This window comes from Meles meles, chromosome 14 (assembly GCF_922984935.1).
Source record: "Meles meles chromosome 14, mMelMel3.1 paternal haplotype, whole genome shotgun sequence".
Taxonomy (NCBI): domain Eukaryota; kingdom Metazoa; phylum Chordata; class Mammalia; order Carnivora; family Mustelidae; genus Meles; species Meles meles.
In genome coordinates this window covers 28,393,110-28,419,632 of record NC_060079.1, presented here as the reverse complement: position 1 = coordinate 28,419,632, position 26,523 = coordinate 28,393,110, and the positions used below count along the sequence as shown (strand labels likewise).

General features: G+C 37.8%; 1 protein-coding gene across 2 annotated transcripts in view; it reads left to right on the top strand.

Moving 5' to 3' along the window:
• The first annotated feature begins 2,930 nt into the window (after window positions 1-2,930).
• The window catches only part of COG3 (component of oligomeric golgi complex 3), a 76,381-nt gene continuing 52,788 nt past the window's right edge, over window positions 2,931-26,523 (top strand). The window contains exons 1-9 of one of the 2 annotated variants that reach the window (XM_045977971.1): window positions 3,069-3,206; window positions 4,233-4,262; window positions 14,156-14,302; window positions 16,015-16,076; window positions 17,060-17,225; window positions 18,328-18,402; window positions 19,662-19,754; window positions 20,472-20,597; window positions 22,559-22,639. In XM_045977971.1, the coding sequence (XP_045833927.1) occupies window positions 14,270-14,302; window positions 16,015-16,076; window positions 17,060-17,225; window positions 18,328-18,402; window positions 19,662-19,754; window positions 20,472-20,597; window positions 22,559-22,639 (636 nt within the window). In that variant the 5' untranslated portion in view covers window positions 3,069-3,206; window positions 4,233-4,262; window positions 14,156-14,269. Of the gene's footprint in view, window positions 3,207-4,232; window positions 4,263-14,155; window positions 14,303-16,014; window positions 16,077-17,059; window positions 17,226-18,327; window positions 18,403-19,661; window positions 19,755-20,471; window positions 20,598-22,558; window positions 22,640-26,523 lie in introns of both variants that reach the window. The other variant, XM_045977970.1, reaches the window with a different exon arrangement.

Sequence of the window (26,523 nt, the reverse complement as noted above, 5' to 3'; positions counted from 1 at the left end):
GTTACATTCTAAGGACAGGGGAAGAAGTGAGGAGGCTTGATGGTCCCAAGTCCAGCTCTTAGGTCAACTGGCAGTCTTGTCTTCTTGATGACCTCTTCCAACACTTTAGCATCACTAATTACCAGTTACTAAAAATATGTTCAGGAATTAAACATAATATTTAGAAGAAAGTAGAGTGATCATGGATTTAGGACAATCTGCAATAGAAACACATTTGGAGGGGCACCTGGGTGGCTCAGTGGGTTAAGCCGCTGCCTTCAGCTCAGGTCATGGTCTCAGGGTCCTGGGATCGAGCCCCGCATCGGGCTCTCTGCTTGGCGGGGAGCCTGCTTCCCCCCTCTCTCTCTGCCTGCTTCTCTGCCTACTTGTGATCTTTGTCTGTCAAATAAATAAATAAAAAAAATCTAAAAAAAAAAAAAGAAACACATTTGGGAGGGGAAAATGCTTATATTTGGATAAATATAAAAGGATGATGTTTGGTGAGGAATTGACATCACAAAACTCAACAGCATTAATTTTATTTCTGAGATTTTTGGAACTAGAGGCCAGTCTGGCAAGAAGAGAAAGTGTTTTAAGTACTTGGTTTGTTTAGGTACTTTGACGAATAAATCCACATGTCTCTATGGATCTACAAGAAGACTTTCTTTTCTTTTTTTTTTTTTTTTTTAAAGATTTTATTTATTTATTTGACAGAGATCACAAGTAGGCAGAGAGGCAGGCAGAGAGAGAGGGGGGAAGCAGGCTCCCTGCCGAGCAGAGAGCCCCATGCGGGGCTCGATCCCAGGACCCTGAGATCATGACCTGAGCCGAAGGCAGTGGCTTAATCCACTGAGCCACCCAGGCGCCCCTCTTTTCTTTTTTTTTTTTTTTTAAGATTTGGTTTATTTGACGGAGAGAGATCACAAGTAGGCAGAGAGGCAGGCAGAGAGAGAGGGGGAAGCAGGCTCCCTGCTGAGCAGAGAGCCTGATGGGGGGCTCGATCCCAGGACCCTGAAATGGTGACCTGAGCCGAAGGCAGAGGCTTAACCCACTGAGCCCCCCAGGTGCCCCTACAAGAAGACTTTCTCTAGGAAATAGCAGTGGAGTGGTTTGATGGGGAAACAATGCTTTGAAGCTGGGTTGAATGGTTAAAAAAAAATATGAAAAGAAAAAACCCCATAATTGGTAATCCCAATGTTATTTATCTATATGTAGATAAATGTTTTCTATAGCATGAGAGTTTTAACTCTTGACTTTGACATAATTTTAGACTTCAGAAAAGTTGCAAAAGTAATACAGAGTTCAGGTGTGCCCTTTGTTCAGCTTCCTCCACTTTATCATTTTACAAAATCATGTACAATAATCAAAATGGAGATTAACATTGGTACAATAGTGTAATCTAAACTGCAGGCCTTATTCAAATATCTATATTTTATTCTATCATTTTCCCTTTTTGTGTTCCAGGATCTAATCTTGATTCCTATACTGTATCTAGCTGTAACAGTTCTGTGGTTTTTCCTTGTCTTTTATGATCTTAACACTTTTGAAGAATACTGGTCAGTTGCTTTACAGGATGTCCCTCAATTTGAGTTTGTCTGATGTTTCCTTATAATTAGAATGTAGTTTTGCATTTTTGGCAGGAATACCTGCAGTATCACCACAGAAGTGATACTGTGCCCTTCTTAACTTATCATGTTGGGAGTTTCATGATGATGGCATTGACCTCTGTGGCTTGGTTAAGGTGATACTTAACAGGTTTCTCCACTGTAAAGTTAATATCCGCCTCCCTCATTGCTATTAATAAATATTTGGGGAGATCATTTGATACAATGTGACTTTTTCTCCTCAAACTTTCACCCACTAATTTTAGAATCCATTCTTAGATTTTGTCCTTCAATTATTACTATTTTCCTCACTCTATTATTTTTTTAAAATTTAATTTTATTTTTCAGTGCTCATTCTATATTTATTGATTGGAATTCCTCTGTAGAATCATCTCTTCTCCCCCATTTACTTACTCAATCATTTATTTATATCAGTATGGACTCACATATTTATTTATTCTATAAGTTATAGAATATAGAACTTTTATTTTACAAATTATCCAGTATAATTATTTTTTAATTATTTGTCAAAACTACATGACTAAAAAAAATTATAACATGATTTAAAAGAAGAGTATTTTAAAAAAATTTATGTATTTTAGAGAGAGAGAGTGCATGGGAGCAAGGGGGAGGGGTAGAGAGAGGGAGATAGAGAAGCCCAAACCGACTCCTGAGTGAGCATGGAGCCCCACCCCTGGACCCGAAGATCACGACCCCAGCCTAATTCAAGGGTCTGCCGCTTGCCGGGGCTTAACGGACTGAGCCACCCAGGCGCCCCTGAACAGAATAGGACCTTAATTACGTGTCTATGCCATGAATTAATCCAGTTCTTCAATGTTGGACATTTGTTTCCAGTTATTTAATACTATTAAGGATCTTTGATATACAGAAATCTTTGAAATTTTATGTTTTCATAACTTGGTTTTCTAACAGCAGATTTATTGGACGCTGGAAAAGTTTATACTGGTGGTTGTGATCTCGGCGGTGGAAACTGTCAACAAGTCCACACGGAAATCACATGGTCCACGCACTCAACGCAGACTATTCAGCTGTGAGCCGAGGCAGGAGATCCTGGAGCTCAGGAGGACCTCTGCCGGCAGGGTCAGGTAGCTCAATTGTCAATAATCTGAAGAACACGTAAAAATAAAGTTATTGAAGTTGAGAAAGAGGCTTCCGGTAGGGGCATTTCTATTTCCGTCAGGGCCTGTCTTCTTCACCCGCTTCTTCCATACCCCAACCGGAAATATTTGTACTCGGTTTAGAGCCACGTCTATCCTGGCCTCGGTCCCGCCCACACACACTGTAGAAGCATTTCCGGGGTCAGGTTATTACGCTCCGCCCCGCCGCCAGTGCCTCGCTGGAAGCCCTGGCTCCCCCGGAAGTGGCCCGGGCCTCTCTGTCGGGGTCCCCACCGCCCCGGTGCTGCTGAGGCCCACAGGGGCGGCGGCAATGGCAGAGGCGGCGCTCCTGCTGCCGCCTGAGGCGGCGGCAGAGCGGGACGCTCGTGAAAAGCTGGCTCTGTGGGATCGGCGACCCGACACGACGGCGCCGCTGACCGACAGGCAGATGGACTCGGTGTTGGAGCTGAAGGCGGCGGCAGAGAACCTGCCCGTTCCGTTCGAGGTGAGGTGACCTGCTGGAACCCGGCTGGGAAGGCAAGGAGGCGGGGCTGGGATGCTTCTCGGGCGCGCCTGCGGACCCGGGCCTTGCAGACTCCTGCACAGGGGCTTTCCTCGCTCCTCCCCAGCCACGGTGACGGCTCGGGTGGGAGAGGCCCCTTCACCTTCCGGGACTGTCCGGCCTTGCACTGCCGGCGACCGCCGACTCTGCTCTCGCGGGGGGACGGCTGCGGGGGCGTCCACTGGCTGGTGTTGGCTGGCACCCAGCACTCCGGGACGGTTGGCTCGGAGCCTTGCCCTGAGCGACTTGCCCCCGGTGTCCCTGCTATCAGCTGAGACCCATTCCTGCTGCCCACCATCTCCCAGGAGAGGGCACCGAACCCGAAGAGCTTTGCTTCAGGACAACCTTCTTCCTCCTGGTATTCGTTTACCACCGTGATGAATAACCCAGCTTCCTTTTTCCGCGGGGGCACTTGGAGAGGCAAAACTCGATCCCGAGTGACGGTTTCATCCATCGCACATTGAGCAATAAGCTCTCCAAGTGCAGGTTATGGGAGATCGATTTATCTGACTTATAACAAAGCCATAAAAGCGAATTTTCTTTGAAAGCTGGGTCAGTACCTTATTAGGTAGCGCTGGTTTTCGGTGTTAGTGTCAATGTTTTTAATCTTCATTAAAATGTTACGTATATTACCGCTTGTGTGATTCAGTTCAAGTAGTTGCAGTACCAAGAAGTATATCTTGTGAATGTCAGATGCTTGACAGACACAGACTTTTTTCTGGTTTCGAGGGCCAGGTTTGGGATTATCGTTTTATTAATAATGATGGTTACTTTTTTATGTTGGAAGCACTCCTTGGACACGATTTGGAATTTTGTCCAAAGGCAGATTGTTTTTAGAGACTTAAAGTTTTCTTTTTTACCCTCAAATATTAGAGGTTGAGAACGCGGATTTGAAAGTTCACTTTCACTGTTATGTGCTGCACGATAAAATACAGGTGTTCTTTCTTGTGTTCTTCTGTCCACCTGTAGGATGCTGTGCTGAAATAAAGGAGGAAACAGGTGGAAATTTCTTTGGCTTGGCTATCAAAGTCTTTTATGCTCTGGATAATAGAAGTTGTTTGCTCTATAAATGTTCCAGTCTGTTTGTAATTGATTTGGCCTGTTACAGAAGCAGGATGCTTGGACATCGCCTCACCTGTGGGGAACACAGTCCACAAGAATAGTAACCAATTTGTTTTTATTATCTTCGTTTATAAACTGTTATTATTGAGCATGAAGGAAAGGGGTTTGGAGGAGGTAAATGGAATCTTTCATTTTCACCCCATTTTTTCATATTTATGCAGTATAGTGCCCACATTCTCTTTATGCAGTCATTTAATATATATTATGTGCCTTCTCTGGGCTAGGAATTGAGGCTAGAAGGGTAAGAAAATCAAGGTCCCTAGTCTCATGGAGCTGACATAATTGTGATCATGAACTTGTAAAAAAGAATAAGGTAAGTTCAGACAGTGATCCATGATACAAGGAAGATAAAACAAGATAGTGTGATACAAAGGGATGAGATGTGCTCTGGACAAGGAAGGAAGCCTAAGGAAGTGAGTGTCTAAGGTGAGAACTCATGGTGGAAAGCAAGATGCCAGCCTTGGAAAGACTAGAGAAATAACCTTCCAGGTGGAGGAAAAAACAATGCAAGGTCATGGGTAGGAGATGAGCTTGACAAGTTCAGGGGTTCAGTGAGGGCGTTCTAGTACACAAAGTATAGATACCGGATTCCTACGAGAATGAAATGACCTTTATTTACCTGTTGGGATCCTTCAGAGGGATCATTGTTTTGCAGCTCTCTACAGTCTTCATTTACCATTACTAAAGTATTTATATGTCTGGTAGGAACATTGGAATTGAGTTCTTTATCTGTTACCACTCTTAACACTGGTGCTGAAAAAGAATGCCTCAAATTTTATTTCATTAGTGTTTCTGTAAAGGATTTTCCGTAGTGTTTCACAATTTTCATGAGATTAATTACTTCCTGAACAACTGGAACTAAGCAGGTTAGTTGAATAGCAAAAGACCAGCTAACGCTTCAGTAAATATCATAAAGCTTTCTCTTTTATGAAGGGGAACTGGTCTTATCTTGGAAAGAAGTTTTATCTTTTTTTTTTATTGGTGTTAGATAAAAGAGTTTGCAGTAGAATATTAGGTAGACTGGTTTCTTGTAACCAGAGCAAATTTTTTAGTAGTGAGGGCCTTTTTCTTTTTGCTGAACTTGATAAATGAATCTTGATAAATGCTACAATAATTGATCCTGAAATGTACCTGAAAGGTACTGCAACAGTGTTTTCCTAAAGGCTGTGTGTTCTTATATATTTAACCTGTTTTTTTTTCTTTATAAAATGGGGATCATAATAGTACCTTACTTGTCTGATGGGGAATGTGAGAATTCAGTGAAATCATGTATGTAAACTGCACACAGCAAGTGTCCTGGTAGTATTATATTATATGCTTTTTTCCCCCAAATGATTAATAACTTGAGAGAATAGATGAGAATCTTATGATCCTGAGCTGGTATACAGGTGTCATTCAGACCAAAGGTGAAAAAGGAAGAGGTTAAGTGCCTTGAGGAAGGTTCTGGGCTTCCATCTATACGTCTTCAGTGATTTGCTCCAAAGAGAGTAAGTAACATCAGGGTTCGTTTAGGGAATGAAGTGTTTAGATTATGAAAGTGATATTGTCTAACCCAGAACTGTGCAAGAAGTAAAGTTTGGGAAGGAAGGGTGTATTTATTTATTTATTTTCCTGGACCTGCTTAGCTGGTCAGGTAAGGTGGATAGTTTATTGTAATTATTATTTAAGATGTTAATGTACCATTTGCGTAAACTATATGGTAACTCTCCAGGACTGCCAGTTAGGAACCTAGATCTGTGTTCTCTCTCTGGTGGTAAATGTCAGTTCTCTCTAGCAGCCAATACAGTGTGAGTGAGCCAGAGGATTCAGGAATGATTGAGAGCCAGTTTATTTATTTATTTTTAAAGTAATTTCTACACCCAGTATAGGACTCGAACTCACAGCTCCCAGATGCAGAGTTGCATGCCCTATTGACTGAGCCAGCCAGGAGAGCCAGGAGTGAATGGGAGGTCAGAACAGGAAAGTTTGTGACCACCACACCTCTTCTTGATTTTCCTTTCTGTTCCAGGTGCTTTGAGAAAAGAAGAAAGCTGAGCAAATGTACCTAATGGGGGTATTTTCTCACACTCTTTAAAAAGCAACTTGTTTTATTTCTATTAAAAATTACTTATCCTAGAGGATAAATATTTTTTGGTTCAAGATGACAGAGTGACCACATTTGTATGACACCTTTGGTCCTTTTGACATGACAGTAATATTTGTGGCACTCCAAGAAGAACGACATTATCAGTGAACTTGTAGTTCTGATAAAATTATGGAAGTCAGGAAGTATGTACTACCATTTAAAAAATCTAAAGTTTTAATTACAGAACAAAGTATAAATATTATTAATTTTGAAGAGCTAAAAAGAGATGATATAAATGACAGGATTTGAGATTAAACGTAGAGGAAAATATTAGGGATACTCATTTCTTCATTTTACTTAGTGGGGACCTCAGATTGTTGAATTGAGTGAAGACTGCTGTAAATCTGTTTAGAGTTATGGGGTAACCATCAAAAATATTGAAAATGGTTAAATTGGCTAAAAGTGGGGGTTGGGGAAAGGATCTTTTCTACTGTAATTCTTTTGATGACTTATTTTTATTTATTATTTATTTATTTATTTTTAAAGATTTTATTTATTTGACAGAGAGAGACAGCAAGAGAGGGAAGACAAGCAGGGGAAGTGGGAGAAGGAGAAGCAGGCTTCTTGCTGAGTAGGGAGCCAGAAGTGGGACTCCATCCCAGGAATCTAGGATCATGACCTGAGCTGAAGGCAGATGCCTAATGACTGAGCCACCCAGGCACCCTCTTTTGATGATTTAGAATAAAATTATGTTTTTGTGTTTTGAATAATTTCTTTAAGGGAAGATTGATTAAAATTTTTAAATTATCTCTTTCATTCCTTCTTAAGTTCTTCATTCTGCCCTCAAATTCCTTAGCAGAATTTCTCGATTATAAACACGGTATTGCCTTAGCGAAGAACAACTGGAAGGGCAGAAGAGAAGAAGACTTGATTTTTACTTATAATCATTCTGTACCCTTAGACTTTTAAAGTAATCGGCCTGTTACAGTTTAGTGACAGTTATGAATTTAAAGTGAGAGAGTGAAATCCATACTCTGTTGAGAAACAGTTGAAAATGATGCATATTAATTGGAAAAGGCAAAGTGTGTATAGCTTACTATTATTCAGGTTACAAAGGTACACTTACCTTGTGTGTACATAGGCTATTGTAGGAGAGAGTCATGAGAAAATCGTAACTAATAGCTTCTGAAGAAGGAACTGGATGGTTGGAGGATGTATCCACAGAAAGGGGACTTTCACTGAATGTCCTTTAAATTTTGTGCCATGTGAATTTATTAACTTTTCAAGTTACTATGTTTAAAAGGACTGCTATGGGTATTATAAATTACTCTGGAACAAGTGGAATTTTACTTTTCATTTGTAATTTGTGATATATTGCCAAGTGGTGTCAAAATTATGTGGTTTAAGACCTCATAAACTCTGATAAGAGAATATGATTACATTTTCATTTTGCAAAACCATGTATTGCGTGTTTTTTGGTATCACAACCAGAATTTTGACATTGATTTATATGATTTTTAAAGATACATGTAAGATCTTTTTCTCAAAGGGATTGAATTAAAGATGGATATAGGTCTTAGTGGTACTGAAGGACTGAATTTTGCTAGGTCCTCTATGGATTTTCAATATTTCAAATGATTGCCCTAGTGTTTACAACATATTTCTTTAATTAGTCACAGTCTACTTTTAAATACTATACTACTTCATGTGTGAATAAGAACCTCATATGAGTATGCTCCCAATTCTTCCTTTTTCTCTTTTGTGTCATTGTTATGTATTTTACTTTTATATATGTTTTAAAACCATGATACGTTGATACTATGTTTGCTTTTGACCTTTATCTTTCTGAGTGATTAAACATTTTAAAAATTGTCATGTTTATCTTTATTTTACCCACTTCTGGAGAGCTTTAGTTTTTCATTGTTTATTTGATTTTGTTTTTTTTAAGATTGAGGTTCCCTTCTGGTATTTATATTCTGTCTGCTTTTGGAGAACTGCCTTTAACATTTCTTGTAGTACAGGTCTGCTAGAAATGCATTTTCTTAGCTTTGCTTAAACAGTCTCTATTTCCCTTTCATTTAAAAAAGATATTCTAGATAAAGAACTCTGGATTGAAAGTTTTTTCCTTTTATCACTTAAAAGATTTGCATAATTTCTGATGAGAAGTCTGCTGCAATTCTTATCTTCATTCTTCTGCATGTGAAGTCTTTTCCTTGGTCTGCCAAGATTTTCTTTTTAAGTTTGTTTTTCAGGAGTCTGAATTTCATGTGTCTAGATGTGCATTTGTGTGTGTGTGTATTCTGTTTGGAATTCTCTGAGTTTAGAACTGAAGTTTGGTGTCTTACTATTTTTGAAAATATCTCAACTAAAAATTTTTTCTACCCTATTCGCTCTCCTTTTGGGATTCAAATTATGCATATACTAGATAATTTGATGTCATCCCACTGTTCTTAGATAGTGTGATATAGTTTGTATTTTCTCACTGTTTTCCCTGGGCGTGTTTACTGTTGGGTGACTGTATCGACTGTCTTTAATTTCACTGATTCTTTAGCTGTGTGGAGTGCACTGATAAATCCACTGCAGCAGTCCTCTGTCCAGCTTTCTTTTACGTTAGCCTAATATCCCTATGCTTTTTAGTATGTTTTTCAAATCTGAGCCCGATCCACATCTCCCTCGGAGCCCTTTTCCCTTTTAGGTATTATGTTTGAATTTTTTTTAAAGATTTTATTTATTTGTCAGAGGACAGAGAGAGAGAGAGCACACGAGGGAGCAGCAGACTCTCCACAGATCAGGGAGCCTGTTGTGGGACTTGATCCCAGGACTCTGGGACTCTGGGATCACGACCAAAGCTGAAGGCAGAAGCTTAACCCACTGAGCCACCCAGAGTCCCATATTTTTGAATTTTATCACAGTCTGATAATCTAGAGCTAAGTTTTACTCCTAATGAGATATAATTTTATAAAAATAGCATATGGACTGCTCTGTTCCCAAGAAGGACTCCAGATTCTGATTTATAGATTTATGCTAAATACACCTAGTGTTGTCTCTGGTGGGTCACCCCCCCCCCCCCCCAAAGAGGCTGTTTGTTGTTGGTAATTGGGCTTGTTCCACAGAGCAGGAGCAGTGTGAATGCACAGCTTCTCTGCCTCCAAACTCAGAACTGGAATTGAAATGAAGCAAAGGCCCTTTACCCTTGGTGGCAGCACACAGTTGCTGGTGATGCTTCAGATTCAAGGTAGATTCTCACTGGGTTTGTGAATTTTAGTGCTTACTGTGTCTTTTTGTACTGAGGTATTATGTCACCATTCAGGAAGTTTCCATGAATTAGTGATGCTCTTAATAAGATGTATTTACATATACCCACGACCTCCTGGCTCTTGAGTTAGACTCATCTGTGGGGAGAAGGCAGATCAAGGACCTTCCTAAGCAGTTTTTTTTTTTTTTTTTTTTTTTGGCCTGCAGCTTCCCAGGAGTTTAAGAAGCCTGTTTTCCCACACCTGTGTTTTCTTTTTTTTCACAGTGGCTTCATGATAGAGGTACAAGGATTCTTTTTTCTTTTTTTTAAAGATTAAAAAAATTTTTTTAATTTATTATTAACATATAATGTATTATTAGCCCCAGGGGTACAGGTCTGTGAATTGCCAGGTTTACACATTTCACAGCACTCACCATAGCACATACCCTCCCCAATGTCCATAACCCAACCACTCTCTCCCTGCCTTCCTCCCCCCAGCAACCCTCAGTTGGTTTTGTGAGATTAAGAGTCTCTTATGGTTTGTCTCCCTCCCAATCCCATCTTATTTCATTGTTTCCTTCCCTACCCACCAAACGCACCATGTTGCCTCTCAAATTTTTCGTACCAGGGAGATCATATGATAATTGTCTTTCTCTGATTGACTTATTTCGCCCAGCATAATACCCTCTAGTTCTATCCACGTCGTTGCAAAAGGCAAGATTTCATTTCTTTTGATGGCTACATAGTATTCCATTGAATATGTATACCACATTTTCTTTATTCATTCATCTGTTGATGGACATCTAGGTTCTTTCCATAGTTTGGCTATTGTGGACATTGCTGCTATAAACATTGGGGTGCATGTACCCCTTCAAATCACTACATTTGTATCTTTAGGATAAATAACCAGTAGTGTGATTGCTGGGTTGTAGGGTAGCTCAATTTTCAACTTTTTGAGGAATCTCCATGCTGTTTTCCAGAGTGGCTGCACCAGCTTGCATTCCCACCAGCAGTGTAGGAGGGTTCCCCTTTCTCCACATACTCGCCAGCATCTGTCATTTCGGGACTTGTTAATTTTAGCCATTCTGACTGGTGTGAGGTGGTATCTCATTGTGGTTTTGATTTGTATTTCCCTGACGCCGAGTGATGTGGAGCACTTTTTCATGTGTCTGTTGGCCATCTGGATGTCTTCTTTGCAGAAATGTCTGTTCATGTCCTCTGCCCATTTCTTGATTGGATTATTTGTTCTTTGGGTGTTGAGTTTGATAAGTTCTTTATAGATTTTGGATACTAGCCCTTTATCTGATATGTCGTTTGCAAATATCTTCTCCCATTCTGTCAGTTGTCTTTTGGTTTTTCTTTGCTGTGCAGAAGCTTTTGATTTTGATGAAGTCCCAGTAATTCATTTTTGCCCTTGCTTCCCTTGCGTTTGGCAATGTTCCTAGGAAGAAGTTGCTGTGGCTGAGGTCGAGGTTGCTGCCTGTGTTCTCCTCAAGGATTTTGATGGATTCCTGTCTCACATTGAGGTCCTTCATCCATTTGGAGTCCATTTTTGTGTGTGGTGTAAGGAAAGGGCTCATTTTCATTTTTCTGCATGTGGCTGTCCAATTTTCCTAACACCATTTGTTGAAGAGACTGTCTTTTCTCCATTGGACATTCTTTCCTGCTTTGTCGAAGATTAGTTGACCATAGAGTTGAGGGTCTATTTCTGGGCTCTCTATTCTGTTCCATTGATCTCTGTGTCTGTTTTTGTGCCAGTACCATACTGTCTTGATGATGACAGCTTTGTAATAGAGCTTGAAGTCTGGAATTGTGATGCCACCCACTTTGGCTTTCTTTTTCAACATTCCTTTGGCTATTCGAGGTCTTTTCTGGTTGCATATAAATTTTAGGATTATTTGTTCCATTTCTTTGAAAAAAATGGATGGTATTTTGATAGGGATTGCATTAAACGTGTAGATTGCTTTAAGTAGCATAGACATTTTCACAATATTTGTTCTTCCAGTCCATGAACATGGAACATTTTTCCATTTCTTTGTGTCTTCCTCAATTTCTTTCATGAGTACTTTATGGTTTTCTGAGTACAGATTCTTTGCCTCTTTGGTTAGGTTTATTCTTAGGTATCTTATGGTTTTGGGTACAGTTGTAAATGGGATTGACTCCTTAATTTCTCTTTCTTCTGTCTTTTTGGTGTATAGAAATGCAACTGATTCCTGTGCATTGATTTTATATCCTAATACTTTACTGAATTCCTGTATAAGTTCTAGCAGATTTGGAGCGGAGTCCTTTGGGTTTTCCACATAAAGTATCTTATGATCTGCAAAGAGTGAGAGTTTGACTTCTTCTTTGCCGATTTGGATGTCTTTAATTTCTTTTTGTTGTCTGATTGCTGAGGCTAGAACTTCTAGTACTATGTTGAATAGCAGTGGTGATAATGGACATCCCTGCCATGTTCCTGACCTTAGCAGAAAAGCTCTTAGTTTTTCTCCATTGAGAATGATATTTGCTGTGGGTTTTTCATAGATGGCTTTGATGATATTGAGGTATGTACCCTCTATCCCTACGCTTTGAAGAGTTTTGATCAAGAAATGATGCTGTACTTTGTCAGATGCTTTTTCAGCGTCACTTAAGAGTATCATATGGTTTTTATTCTTTTCTTTTATTAATGTATTGTATCACATTGATTGATTTGCGGATGTTGAACCAACCTTGAAGCCCAGGAGTAAATCCCACTTGGTTGTGGTGAATGATCCTTTTAATGTGCTGTTGGATCCTATTGGCTAGTATTTTGGTGAGAATTTTCACATCTGTGTTCATCAAGGATATTAGTCTATAATCCTCTTTTTTGATGGGGTCTTTGTCTGGTTTTGGGATCAAGGTAATGCTGGCCTCATAAAATGAGTTTGGAAGTTTTCCTTCCATTTCTATTTCTTGGAACAGTTTCAGGAGAATAGGAATTAATTCTTCTTTAAATGTTTGGTAGAATTCCCCTGGGAAGTCCGTTTTTTAAAGATTTTATTTGAGAGAGAGAGCATGAGCCAGGGGAAGTGGCCTGGGGAGGGAGAAGCAGACTCACCACTGAGCCAGGAGCCCCATGTGGGGCTTAATCTCATGATCCTGAGATCATTACCTCAGCCAGAGGCAGACACTTAACTGAGCCACCCAGGCGCCCTGATACTGTAATTTTTATTTTATAGAAAAGAAATTGAGGATTAGAAGCATTAAGTAATTTGCCCATGGTCTCACAGCTTATACAGGATCAGGACAAACCAGGTGTCCTGCTGTAAGATGCTTTACTATACCTGAAGGTATTATTCAACTTGAACTCAGGTACAAAAATGCCTATTTTTAAAGGGTTGTTTTTCCAAATTAGTGATGGTGCATTGTGCATCTAGTTTTTTTTGTTTGTTTGTTTGTTTGTTTGTTTTTAAGCTTTGAAGATCAAAATCCTATCTTCAGATGAAAGTTTTATATCTAGAAAAACAGATGGGGACAATTTTCTAAAGCCCTGTGTCAAAGTTTTATATAGATGGGCCTTAAATGTTATGCTCTAAGGACTAAAAACTGGAACTGAAATGAAACATGCCAGTTTACTTTACCCTGCATCCACACTCCATTTATTATAGGCCTAAAAATAGTATGTCTGTGTGACTATAGGAGAACTGGAAACTGCTGTAGGTCTGAGGGCGTCAAAGTGAGGCCTTCTAGGTGGGGCTCTTCTGAAACTGATGGGGAACTCTGAGATTCTTTCTACTCAGTTGAAATTTCAAAATAGTCACTAAGAAGGTGTGTGTGAAGTGTGCCAGGGGTAGACATGGTAGAAGGAGATAATTGATAATTTTGATAGTTAATTCTTGGGTGTGATTTATTTTCTGTTGGTGGATTAATCAGGCCAAGTTCTTTTGTTAGATCTGGGAAAGGCAATCTACTTTCAACAACACACAGGTTTTTGCCTTTGGTGCCAATTCACAAGATGTTCAAGTAAGAGAATGTGTATTGATTGGCATAGATTAATGGCCAGTTTTAGAAAGGTAACTCAAAAGTCATACTTTACTGGGGCGCGGCTCAGTGGGTTAAAGCCTCTGCCTTCGGCTCGGGTCATGATCCCAGGGTCCTGGGGTCGAGCCCCACATTGGGCTCTCTGCTCAGCAGGGAGCCTGCTTCCTCCTCTCTCTTCCTGCCTGCCTCTCTGACTAGTTGCAATCTCTGTCTATCAAGTAAATAAATAAAATCTTAAAAAAAAAAAAAGTCATACTTTACTAGTGGTGTGATACTAGTATCACGTTTATACTTTGAGACTAGCATTTACTAGAAAGAGCCTAGTTGTATTATTATATGGCATTTATTTACCTCAAATGATTTAACAGAAAACATTCCTTTCTCTTTCAAAACAGTGAGATGGAATAACTTGAGTTTAGAGAATTTTCAAGTTATTTAAATATTTTTGGGGCTTTTTTTTTTTTTTTGAAGCTTCCGGTCGAAGATTTGTGTAGCATAACATCCCAGTCGCTGCCCATTGCACAGACTTTGGTAGTACCTGAATCTGCAGAAGACATTCTCTCCAAGGGTTTTACTTCCTTAGAAATGGAAGAAGAAAGAATTGAAACTGCGCAGCAGGTGAATGGCAGTGTTGTTTCTAAGGACGTTTGATTATTCTGAATATCTCAAGACAGGGCTAATAAAAATGTCCTAATTAAGTTCTGAACATTTGAAACTATAGTTTACATCAGATCTTTCTAGAACAATCTTGATTTGGTGTTAACTGTGGCTCTTTTGTGTTTTAAATTAACCTTTTGCTCAATTATACTTGAAATACAGATAAAGATATGATATTCCAAGTTTGGATGTTGATAGCTAGTCATTAGGGTTTTAATATTTCATGACTTTTGACTTCCCCCAGTGTATGTTTATGTTAATGCCCCCCCAGGATGCGTGTGTGCGTGCGCGCGCGCACATACTCCTACATGTGCAAACACATCCTCTGCTTCTTGCAGTGCAATTTCTTTTTTTAAGAACTTAAGTATTCTCTTTAGATAAATCCTTATAGTTACTTTTCAGTAATTTACATGTGTAATCTTCCCTTGATTTTTATTTATTCCTAATTTTAAACCTAAATGTATAGCAGTTTCTTCTGCTACTTCCTCTGGCTCTTCTTCCGCCTTGTAAAAATCAGAGCCTAGTCATTTACCAAGTAAAACAAAAAGGAAGCCTGCTGAATTGCATATGTAGTAAGTAAATCAAGAGGCAGTGCTGCAGAGTGAAAAAGAGCTCCACCTCTTGAGTCGGGCCAACCTGGATCTGAAAGTCTCCTCCATGACTTACCATCTTTGTGAGTTTAGTCAAATTACTTATATCTTAGGCTTTTAGTTTTCTAATCTGTAAAACAAGGGTGATTGTATACCCATCTCATGGGATTTTTCTGAAAATTAAGTAAGATAATGAATACAGTGTATGGCAGGCACATAGTCAATGTTCAATAAATGATAGCTAAGGTACTTGACAAGCCTTATATCTTGAGAGCATAAAGCATACCCTTGCAAATCCCACTTGAGAATTATAGAAGATAATCTTGCACCATGTCAATGAACTTATTTGGGCTGTTTAAAAAAAAAAAAGTCATCTGGGCTAAATTTGTACTTATGTCTCTCTCTTTAAAATAAAAAAAAAACTAGTATATTGAGTTGTAATTTATACCCAATAAAAAGTACTTGTTTTAAGTATATCACTTGATGAGTTTTGACAAGTGTAACTACCACTATGATTGAGAGAGAAAATATTTTCATCAACCTTCATGTTTCCTTAAGGTTAGTCTTCTCCACCTTTTTTTAATAATAGGTATTTTTCATGACATAAGTGGTAGGGCCAGAACTCAAACCCAGGTTTAGCTGTTACAAAAATCCATGTTCTTAAGCCACTCTGTTATGTTATTTCAGTTTATATTTTTACGTTTCTTATTAGAAAACATTAATATTAACATTTATCCCCAAGCCCTAAGTTACCTACTCAAATTGAGCAAAGTAGCAAATAGGCATTAGCCTCTTAGGAAGGAATATATATTTTTTACATATCGTATCTTTAATACTCCTCCTTGTTTGACTCTGGATATGGATATGCCAGTGTTTTTAATATCCTTTCCTTTTCCTAGCATGTAGATAATGACTAAGGAATTAAATTGTTATCTCCTGGTTAAGAGTAATTATTAATATCTGAGCCCCAAAGAATAAGACTTACATAGTGTCTACCCTTTTGACTTGCTGTTTAACATATAGCCACTTTGCATTTTGTCTGTTTTAGTTTTGTTGACAATATAATACTCTTTATTTTTCCAGTTTTTCTCATGGTTTGCAAAGCTACAGGCTCAGATGGATCAGGATGAAGAAACTAAATACAGGTACGTGGTTCTTTAGTTTGTTGGCTATCCTGATTTTTAAATCACAGTCATCTGCAGCATTTCATAATCTGTGTCTTCAAACAAAATTAAGGCACAAACAAAATTCCAACAGCAATATTTTCTTTTAAAAGAGCTGGAGAGAAATTGTGTGATTTTAAAAAAATAGTTATAATTAATAGGTGGAGAGGTACAGACATTAGTTTTTAGATAAACCTAGAAAGATTTGGGTTCAAGTGGGAATTTTACAGGCACTATAAGAGATATTGTTGCCTTCTTTAGAAGTAGAGACCCAAGAGATTTTAGGAATGCTCACCTAGACTGTATATAACCAAGTTGTTCTGTTTGTGTGTATTGATAGCAAGGAAGAAGTGATGGTGCATAGTTTCTAGCAGATTTGGGGACTGTGGGTTGAATAACTGCATTTATTTAACATTTATTAAGTGACTGTTATTGCTAGGCAACATGTTAGGCTCTTTGATACATGATTCCACTTAATCTTTATAGCAGCTATGTGAAGAAAGGTATGATTTTTCCCATTTTACAAATGTGCAAACGGAGGCCTAACTTGCCTAATGTCATAGAGTCTTGGGCAGAGCTGGGACTTGTACTCAGGTCTTCGAATTCCAAGTCCAAAATTCTTTCCATGGCATCACACCATCATGGGATTTTTGGCGTAAGTGACCTGAGGGATTGACCTGCTCCATACCTTGGGATGGCCCTAGTGTCCTAGTTTTTGAAAGTTCAGCCATTGATTTATTACCTTATATGTGAAAAGCCAGCTTGTGGCTTCAAGGCTGATTCCTTTTGTTGCTTATTATTGAAAAAGGTGTTAACATCGTTTTTGCATATAATAAGCTTTAGCGAATGGTCAGACTTCTTCCTGAAATTCAAGCATTTGGGGAAAAATGGGACTTTGTTGTTTATTGACTCTGCTTATTGGGGGAAAATATTATTGCCAATCCCCTTTTGGTTCTGTTTTCTAGACAGATGAGGGATTACTTGTCTGGGTTTCAGGAGCAGTGTGATGCTATATTGAATGATGTAAACAGTGCTCTTCAGCATCTGGAATCATTGCAGAAACAGTATCTCTTTGTATCCAATAAGACAGGAACCCTCCATGAAGCCTGTGAACAGCTCCTAAAAGAACAGGTAATTTGGAGTATGGGAGAGGATTAGTGATTATATTTAATATTTTATTTTTAAGTAAATGAATAGAATTTAATTGTAATTTCTTTAATTTCTCTAAGTATATATTGAACTGTGCTCTGTATGAGGCCTTGTGCTAAATAAGCATGCAAATTGTTATTTATTGTCAGACTGTTTTATATTTTTAAATAAGCTTATATGAGGGAACGTGGCAAAGCAAGCTTTCCTATGTTTTTGAGTTGTTATATCAGCACAATTTCAGAGTGAAGAGGGTACATTAGTTTGCTCTGTGTACTCTTTACTAATGACATTTTTCAAACAAGCACAGTGATTGTAGTAATGGTGGAGTTCATGAAAAGATGAACTGATCTAGATTGCAGTTATATTTATGATTTAAAGATAGAACATTTAGGGGCACCTCGGTGGCTCAGTGGGTTAAGCCTCTGCCTTTGGCTCAGGTCATGATCCCAGGGTCCTGGAATCAAGCCCCGCTTCGGGCTCTCTGCTCAACAGGGAGCCTGCTTCCCCCTGTCTCTCTGCCTGCTTCTGCCTACTTGTGATCTCTCTCTGTCAAATAAATAAATAAAATCTTTTTTTTTTTTTTTAAAGATTTTATTTATTTATTTGACAGAGAGAGACCACAAGTAGATAGAGAGGCAGGCGGGGGGCGGGGGGGGGGGAAGCAGGCTTGCCGCTGAGCAGAGAGCCCGATGTGGGACTCGATCCCAGGACCCTGAGATCATGACCTGAGCCGAAGGCAGTGGCTTAACCCACTGAGCCACCCAGGTGCCCCAAATAAATAAATAAAATCTTAAAAAAAAAATGATAGAACATTGAAGCTATTTTATCTATGTTTTCTCTATGTCTGTTGTGTGTTTTTTTAAAAGGCATTTAATATTTTATTAAAGATCATATGTAAGTTGCTATATTAATCATTGCTTATTAGTCCATAATTGCAGAAATCTTTGAGCATTAGTCTGAAATCTTATGTCAAACATAAACCTATCTGTCTGGTATAAAACTATTCAATGTAATTTTGAGACTGGAGTTTGAGTGTTGATTCTTATGTTCTTACACTGATTTTTTCTCTTTTAAAACATGCAAGTCGGAACTTGTTGATCTGGCTGAAAACATTCAACAGAAGCTTTCCTATTTTAATGAATTGGAAACTATTAACACAGTAAGCATGATTTTTTACTTTCTGTAAAGTTAATGACCTTACTTTATATTTCCCTTTCTGAATATAATCTTTAGATTTATAAATTAGACTGAGTGATATTTGAACTTGATAGTTTGCTTGCTGATAGGTATTCCTATTTGTACCTGATGGAGATATCATTACTAGTTCAGATTTTTTTCAAATATGATTTAAGTAGTAGTTCTTAAATTATATTACTATTATTAAACTTTCTTTGTCAGTTACCACTTATAGTGTCTTATTTGTAAGCTATGAAGATTGTAAGAAGGAATATTAAATTTTAAATCTTGCTGTGGTTGTGCTATTATTAGTAATCGAAATATTTTTCAAATTAATCTCATGTTTAGTTTGAAGTATAATCCTTACAGTGCATGCTTGTATCCCAAAGTAATAGTCTCAGTTAAAACTGCTGTGTAAATTATATTCCTATGTCTTTGTGACTCATAGATTAATCATACTTACTATATATGTTATTAAAATTATTAAATTAATCATAATTATTGTGGTTTAATACAAAGATAAAACCTAGGAGCTTGTTAACAATGGAATATAAGGAAATTGTTCATTGCCAAGCTATCAAGATAAGAAATAATTGACTTTTTTTTTTACATTTTAACATAAATTATTTATATTTTTGTATAATTATATTAAAGATGTATGTTATGTAGTTTTATATATTCTAATGTGTAATTTTATATATTAAGTGTATATATAACATTTATGTTATATGTTACTCATATTTGTACTTACATTATTATTACTCGTATATATTTTTATATGTGTTTACTTATATTTTACTTATATATATTTTACTTTTATAATATGACTGCTAAACATGGTATGACTGCTAGTTAATCCTTTAACTTTGAGAAAATCACCAGTGTTTGAAAGTACAAAATTTGTATATGTTACAAAGTACTAGAAAATGGGGAATCTAGGTAGTTGGTGTGTTATTTTAGTATAACGTTGTACAGCGGGGTAATATAAATACTTGTTAATTTATGAAGAGCCCTCTTAAAGCTAATTAGGAATAAACTGAATTAAATCAGTATTTTTTTTTTTGTCCTTTCGTTATTAATTCACGTGAGCTATATTTGAGGATAGTTTGGTGATTCTTAAAATGTAAAGATACTAGTATGACTGTGTTATAGCCTAATGAGAAATATGCTAATTCTAATACATAATTTTCAACTTTTGCCTGTATATTTTTTGTGAATTATGTTTTTTTTCTTTCCTTAAAGAAATTGAATTCTCCTACGTTGTCTGTTAATAGTGAAGGATTTATACCTATGCTGGCCAAGTTAGATGATTGTATAACATATATCTCATCACATGTAAGTCATGGGATTTCTGTATGTTTTTAAGAAATCTTAACATCCCTATTATATCATTTCTTATGCTATAAAGTAATTATTTCTTCTGAAGGGAAAATATATCTGTAATATGCTTGAAGAAAGACTGTAGTAAATTCTTAGACGTTGTCAGTAGTGATGTAAAAAAGTACTTCAGTTGCTGAGGCAATCCCTGGAGTAGAAAGAGATCCTAGCTGACGCTGTTCTATCCCACCTAAAAGGACGAGTGATTTTCAGGCTGTTGACTTCCTATTGTTTTAGATAAATCTTTGACAAACAAAAAATGTTATTTGGGAGGAAATAAAGGAACAGGCCCTTTGATTTAATCAGCCTCTTTCTGTGCCCCAAGGATTTATAGCTGTTTAGGTTTCCCCCACTATATGAAAGTAGAATGTTCCTATGAAACCTTTTGTAAGCCAAAGTGGCATAAAGTTAAGAAGCCGTTACCATTTCAGAAAAGTGAAAATCCTCTGTAGATTTCTTTTGGTTAGTGAAAACAGTACTATTTTAGGTCTTTTGTAAAAGCCATATGGCTTAAAGTGAACTTTTGGTTGGGCAGGTGTGAGGGAAGGGGCAGTCTGTATTTGTCTTTGCCGAGCTTACAATCTGTATAAGACCATATAAAGGACAGGTTTGTTTTCATTGTTTACTTTTCCTGTGTTTGTTTCCTCTTTGTAAATCTTTCCCTTTCCTTTACAGCCAAATTTTAAAGATTATCCTGTATATTTGCTGAAGTTTAAGCAATGTCTTTCTAAAGCTTTGCACCTTATGAAGACATACACTGTGAACACACTACAAAACCTCACAAATCAGTTATTAAAAAGGGTGAGTTAACTGGTGAAGTGTTTTTTCTCTTCTTTTTCGTTTTTAATTCATTTATCTTTCATAATCTAGGTGTGAGATTAGTACTCAGTTCTCTAAAAACATTTTTTTACCTTTTGTTAAATAATAATATCTGTCAGTTTTATTTAATAGAAAAAATGGCTGTATTATATCTGTCCATCAGAATCTTATTTTCAAAGAATATTTAATAGTGTGAGAAGTACTCAGTACTGTATGGTAAATAATAAGATTTAAACTATTTGTCACTTAAAACATTTTTTTATCTAGTTCATAAAAATATTGGAAGGAAGTACACCAAAAGGATAAAAAGCGGTTCTGTCTTAGAGGTGGGATTACATGTGATGGAGACTTTGAATTGTTTTCTTCATGTATGATAGCTAATTTTCTGTGTTTAGCAAATATATATATGTGTGTGTGTGTGTGTATATATATATATATTTTATATTTTATTTATTTGACAGAGAGAAATCACAACTAGGCAGAGAGGCAGGCAGAGAGAGAGGAGGAAGCAGGCTCCCCGCGGAGCAGAGAACCTGATGCAGGGCTCGATCCCAGGACCCTGAGATAATGACCTGAGCCGAAGGCAGAGGCTTTAACCCACTGAGCCACCCAGGTGCCCCTAGCAAATATATTTTTATTGAATGACTTCTCAAGTCTTGGCGTTGTACTGGGAACCGTACAGTAGTGAGAGGGAGCCAGCAAGATCCCTGTGTTCATGGAGCTTATATTCTGGAGAAGTAATCAGTGAAGAAGGAAACAAACAAATTAGTCAATTACAGATGGAAGGAGCAAGCTAGGTGGAAATTGAGTAAAGTGTTATGTTAGAAAATTAAGAGTAGAGGGGTGTGTGGGTGGTTTGGTGGGTTAAGCCACTGCCTTCGGCTCAGGTCATGATCTCAGGGTCCTGGGATTAAGCCCTGCATCTGGCTCTCTACTCAGCGGGGAGCCTGCCCTGCCCCCCCCCCCCGTCTGCCTGCCTCTCTGCCTACTTGTGATCTCTTTCTGTCAAATAAAAAAAAAATCTTAAAAAAAAAAAAAAGAATTAAGAGTAGAGCTGGCTAAGATGGTCATTAAACACATTTCTTTCATAAGAAAATAAAAACAAAGATTATGCGTTCTATTTTTTAAACTCACTTTCTAAAGAACATGGAATTTTTTCTTGAACTTTCAGTTCAAAGCCACTGATTTTGGGGTTGCAGTTTATAGTTCACATTGCTCTTAGCATTGCTCTTAGCTGATATGAAGGCCAGAGTATATAATTTTTCTATTTTGTAAAATTTTAAAAATCTTTAGGAAATTAATACCTAATCAGTCCTAGTAGCTACTGGGTACTAGTAGCTAGTACTTTACTATTGAGCTGCATAAAACCTTTATGAATACACACACACACACACACACACATACTTAAAGATTTTATTTATTTATTTGATAGAGCACAGCAGGGGGAGTGGGAGAGGGAGAAGCAGGCTCCCCACTGAGCTGGGAGCCTGATGCAGGGCTCAATCCCAGGACCCTGGGATTATGACCTGAGCTGAAGGCAGACGCTTAACCACCTGAGCCACCCAGTTGCCCTTTATGAGTATATGTTATCACCATTTAATGGATGCACTGAATCTCAGAGAGGTCCAGTAATTTGACCAATATCCTGCTGTCAGTAAGTGACTGAGCATGAGTCTGAATTCAAGTCTGTTTACTACCAAAAATCATGTAACATTGGGTAAATTTTAATGATAACGAGGAAGGAGGTGACAGCTCCACATAAGTATTTCTCATTTGTAGCAATGATAGTAATATGTAATTTCTCTTTGAGATTTTTCTCTCTAAGCTTTTGGTTGGTATATAGGCCAAGCAGTAGCTGTTTGAAATGTTTGGTGTCACATTTTCTGAATAATTATTTGTTTGCTAATTATCTTCCTTCCTTCCCCTTCCCCATGTCTCTTTAGGATCCTGCATCCATACCTAGTGCAGACAATGCCTTCACATTATTTTATGTGAAATTTCGAGCTGCTGCTCCCAAAGTCAGAGTAAGTCTATTGACATAAATAGAATATTGCTATGAAGTTTATTTAGTCAGCCCTTTTGAAGTTCTACTGTATGTTAGACCCTTTGCTTATACCAGGAAATGAACACTAATGAAAGGTAGGCTTTGCCCTTCTACAGTGTGATGTCTAAGGGCGTGGAGCGGGAAACACCTAGCTCTTCTATGATGCTCAGGGAAGGAGTCTAGATGGATGTGATATTTGAGTTTAAAAGCTCAGATTTATAGTGGGCTTGAGGGGATTGATAAGGGTGTTTTATACAGAGAGAACAACATGTGTAGGGACAGTTGTAGACATGTATTTTGAGAGAACTTGTAACTTGTTATGATCAAAACACAGGACATTAATAGCATCCAGTTGGGAGAAAAGACAGGAAAGACTGTAGGCATCATTTCACAAGGGGTATCACATGTCATGCTAATTCAGGAAAAGTGGACAACTAGTGAAGTATTTTATTGTATTTATTTATTTATTTTAAAGATTTATTTAGTTAGAGTGAGCAGTCTGTGGGGGAGGGGCAGAGGGCAAGAGAATGTCCATCAGATTCCCTGCTGAGTGCGGAGCTTGATGTAGGGCTCAAATAAGTGAAGTTTTTTAAACAGAATGATTTGGTCAGATTTACCATTTCTTTTGATTTAACGATGCGCTGTGAAGAATGGATTATGGTGAAAAGAGTTTTGAGACAGGGAGGCCTGATGAGCAAGGAAGATTTTTCAGTAGTCCTTGGGAAATAGGGGTTGATCAGGCATTGATATTGTATTCTTGAGGCGGGGAACATGTGCCTTATTTATTCTCCTTAGCACAATGCCTGGTACATAAAGGAAAGCACTAAATATTTATCTTGATTGAGTGATTGGAAATGGAGGGTGCAGAAAGTAGGTATATGTGTAAATATTTATGCATTTAAGATATCCAAGATACAGTTGACTGGAGCTGGCACATTTATCTTTTTTCTACTCATTGTGAAGGTACTAGAAAGAGTAGTCTACTTTTGCTCCCTCTGACTCTCTTGCTATTTCTCTTGAGAGTCAGTTGAAGGATTTTTTTTCTTAAATTTTAGTTAGTTAACATATAGTGCAGTGTTGGTTTCTGGAGTAAAACTTATATACAACACAGTGCTCATCACAAGTGTCCTTTTTAGTACCCATCACCTGCCTAGCCCTTTCCTCATGCATCTCCCTTGCATCAGCTGTCTATTTGTTCTCTATCATTAAGAGTCTCTTATGTTTCCCTCTCTCTCTTTTGTTTTCCCCCTTCCCATATATGCATCTGTTTTCTTTCTTCTATTCCACATATGAGTGAGATTATACAGTATTTGTCTTTCTCTGACTGACTGACTTCGCTTGGCATTATTTCACTCTAGCTCCAATCATGTCGTTGTAAATGGTAAGATTTCATTCTTTTGATGGCTGAGTAGTACTCCATTGTATGTATATATCACATCTTCTTTATCCATTCATCAGTCGGTGGACATTTGGGCTCTTTCCATAGTTTGGCTATTGTTGATATGCTGCTATAAACATCAGGGTGCATATATCCCTTTGAATCTGTATTTTTGTATCCTTTGGGCAAATACCCAATAGTGCAGTTGCTGGATCGGAAGGTAGTTCTTTTTTTAATTTTTTGAGGAACCTCTGTACTATTCTCCGAGTGACTGTACCAGTTTGCATTTCCACCAGCAGTGTAAGAGGGTTACTCTTTCTCTGCATCTTTGTGTCTATTAGCCATCTGGGTGTCTTCTTTGGAAAAGTGTCTGTTCATGTCTTCTGCCCATTTCTTATCTGGTTTATTGGTTTTTTTGTGTGTGTTGAGTTTGATAAGTTCTTTATAGATTTTGGAACTAACCCTTTGTCAGATACGTGGTTTGCAAATGTCTTCTCCCATTCCGTAGGCTGCCTTTGAGTTTTATTGATAGTTTCCTTCACTGTACAGAAGCTTTTTATCTTTTTTTTTTTTTTTAAGATTTTATTTTATATTTATTTGACAGAGAGAGTCGGCGAGAGAGGGAATACAGGCAGGCAATACAGGAGAGGGAGAAGCAGGCTCCCCACTGAGCAAGGAACCAGATGCGGGGCTTGATCCCAGGACCCCGGGATCATGATCTGAGCCGAAACCAGACACTTGACAGCTGAGCCACCTAGGTGCCCCCAGAAGTTTTTTATCTTAATGAAGTCCTATTAATTCATTTTTGCTTTTTTACCCCTTGCCTCCAGGGACGTATCTAGTAGGAAGTCGCAATGGCCGAGGTCAGGGAGGTTGCTGCCTGTGTTCTCCTCTAGGATTTTGATGGTTTCCTGTCTCACATTTAGGTCTTTCATCCATTTTGAATTTATTTTTCTGTATGTAAGAAAGTGGTCCATTTTCATTTTTCTGCATATTGCTGTCCAGTTTTCCTAGCACCAGTTGTTGTAGAGACTGTCTTTTATCCAATGGATATTCTTTCCTGCTTTTTTGAAGATTAGTTGACCATAATAGTTATGGATCCAGTTCTGGGTTCTCTATTCTGTTCCATTGATCTATGTGTCTGTTTTTGTGCCAGTCCCATACTGTCTTGATGACTACAGCTTTGTAATATAGCTTGAAATCCAGAATTGTGATGCCTCCAGTTTTGTTTTTCAGAATTGCTTGGCTATTTGGGGTCTTTTGTGATTTCATACAAATTTTAGGATTGTTTGTTCTAGCTCTGAAAATTGTTGTTGGAATTTTGATAGGGATTGCATTAAATGTGTAGATTCCTTTGGTTAGTAAAGATATTTTAGCAATGTTTTTTCTTCTAATCCATGAGAATGGAATGCTTTTCCATTTTTTGGTGTCCTCTTCAGTGTCTTTTGTAAGTGTTCTATAGTTTTCAAAGTATAGATCTTTTACCTCTTTACTTGGGTTTATTCCTAGGTATCTTACTGTTTATGGTACAGTTGCAAGTTGAATTGATTCCTTGATTTCTTTTTCATTTTTGGTGTATAGAAATGCAACAGATTTCTGCACACTGATTTTACATCCTGCAGCTTTGCTGAATTCATGTATACCTAGCAATTTTTTGGCAGTCTTTCGGGTTTTCTATGTAGGGTATCATGTTGTCTGCAGATAGTGAAAGTTTGACTTCTTCCTTACTGATTTGGATGACTTTTATTTCTTTTTGTTGTCTGATTGCTGAGACTAATACTTCCTTTACTATGTAAAATAGTAACAGTGAGAGTGGACATTGTTGTCTTGTTCCTGATCATAGGGGGAAAGGCTCTCAGTTTTTCCCCATTGAGGATGATATTAGCCGTGGGTCTTTCATATGTGGTCTTTATGATGTTGAGGTATGTTCCATCTGTCCCTGCTTTGTTGAGGTTTTTATCAGGAAAGGATGCTATATTTTGTCAAATCTTTTTCAGGATCATATGGTTCTTATCCTTTGTTTCATTAATGTGGTGTATCACAATGATTCATCTGTAAATATTGAACCACTGCTGGAGCCCAGGAATAAATCCCACTTAATCGTGGTGAATAGTTCTTTTAATGTACTGTTGAATTTGATTTGCTAGTATTTATTAAAATTTTTTACATCTGTGTTCATCAGGGATATTGGTATCATCAGGGATATTCTCCTTTTTAGTTGGATATTGTCCAAATATTTGGATATCCTTTTAGTTGGATATTTGCCAACTAATGTTGGTTTTGTAGAATGAGTTTGGAACTTTTCCTTCCATTTCTATTTTTTGGAACAGTTTGAGAAGAATAGGTAGATATTAGCTCTTCTTCACATGCCTGGTAGGATTCCCCTGGGAAGCCATTTGGCCCAGGACTTTTGTTCGTTGGGAGATTTTTTGATTACAGATTCAATTTCTTTGCTGGTTATGGGGTCTGTTCTAATTTTCTACTTC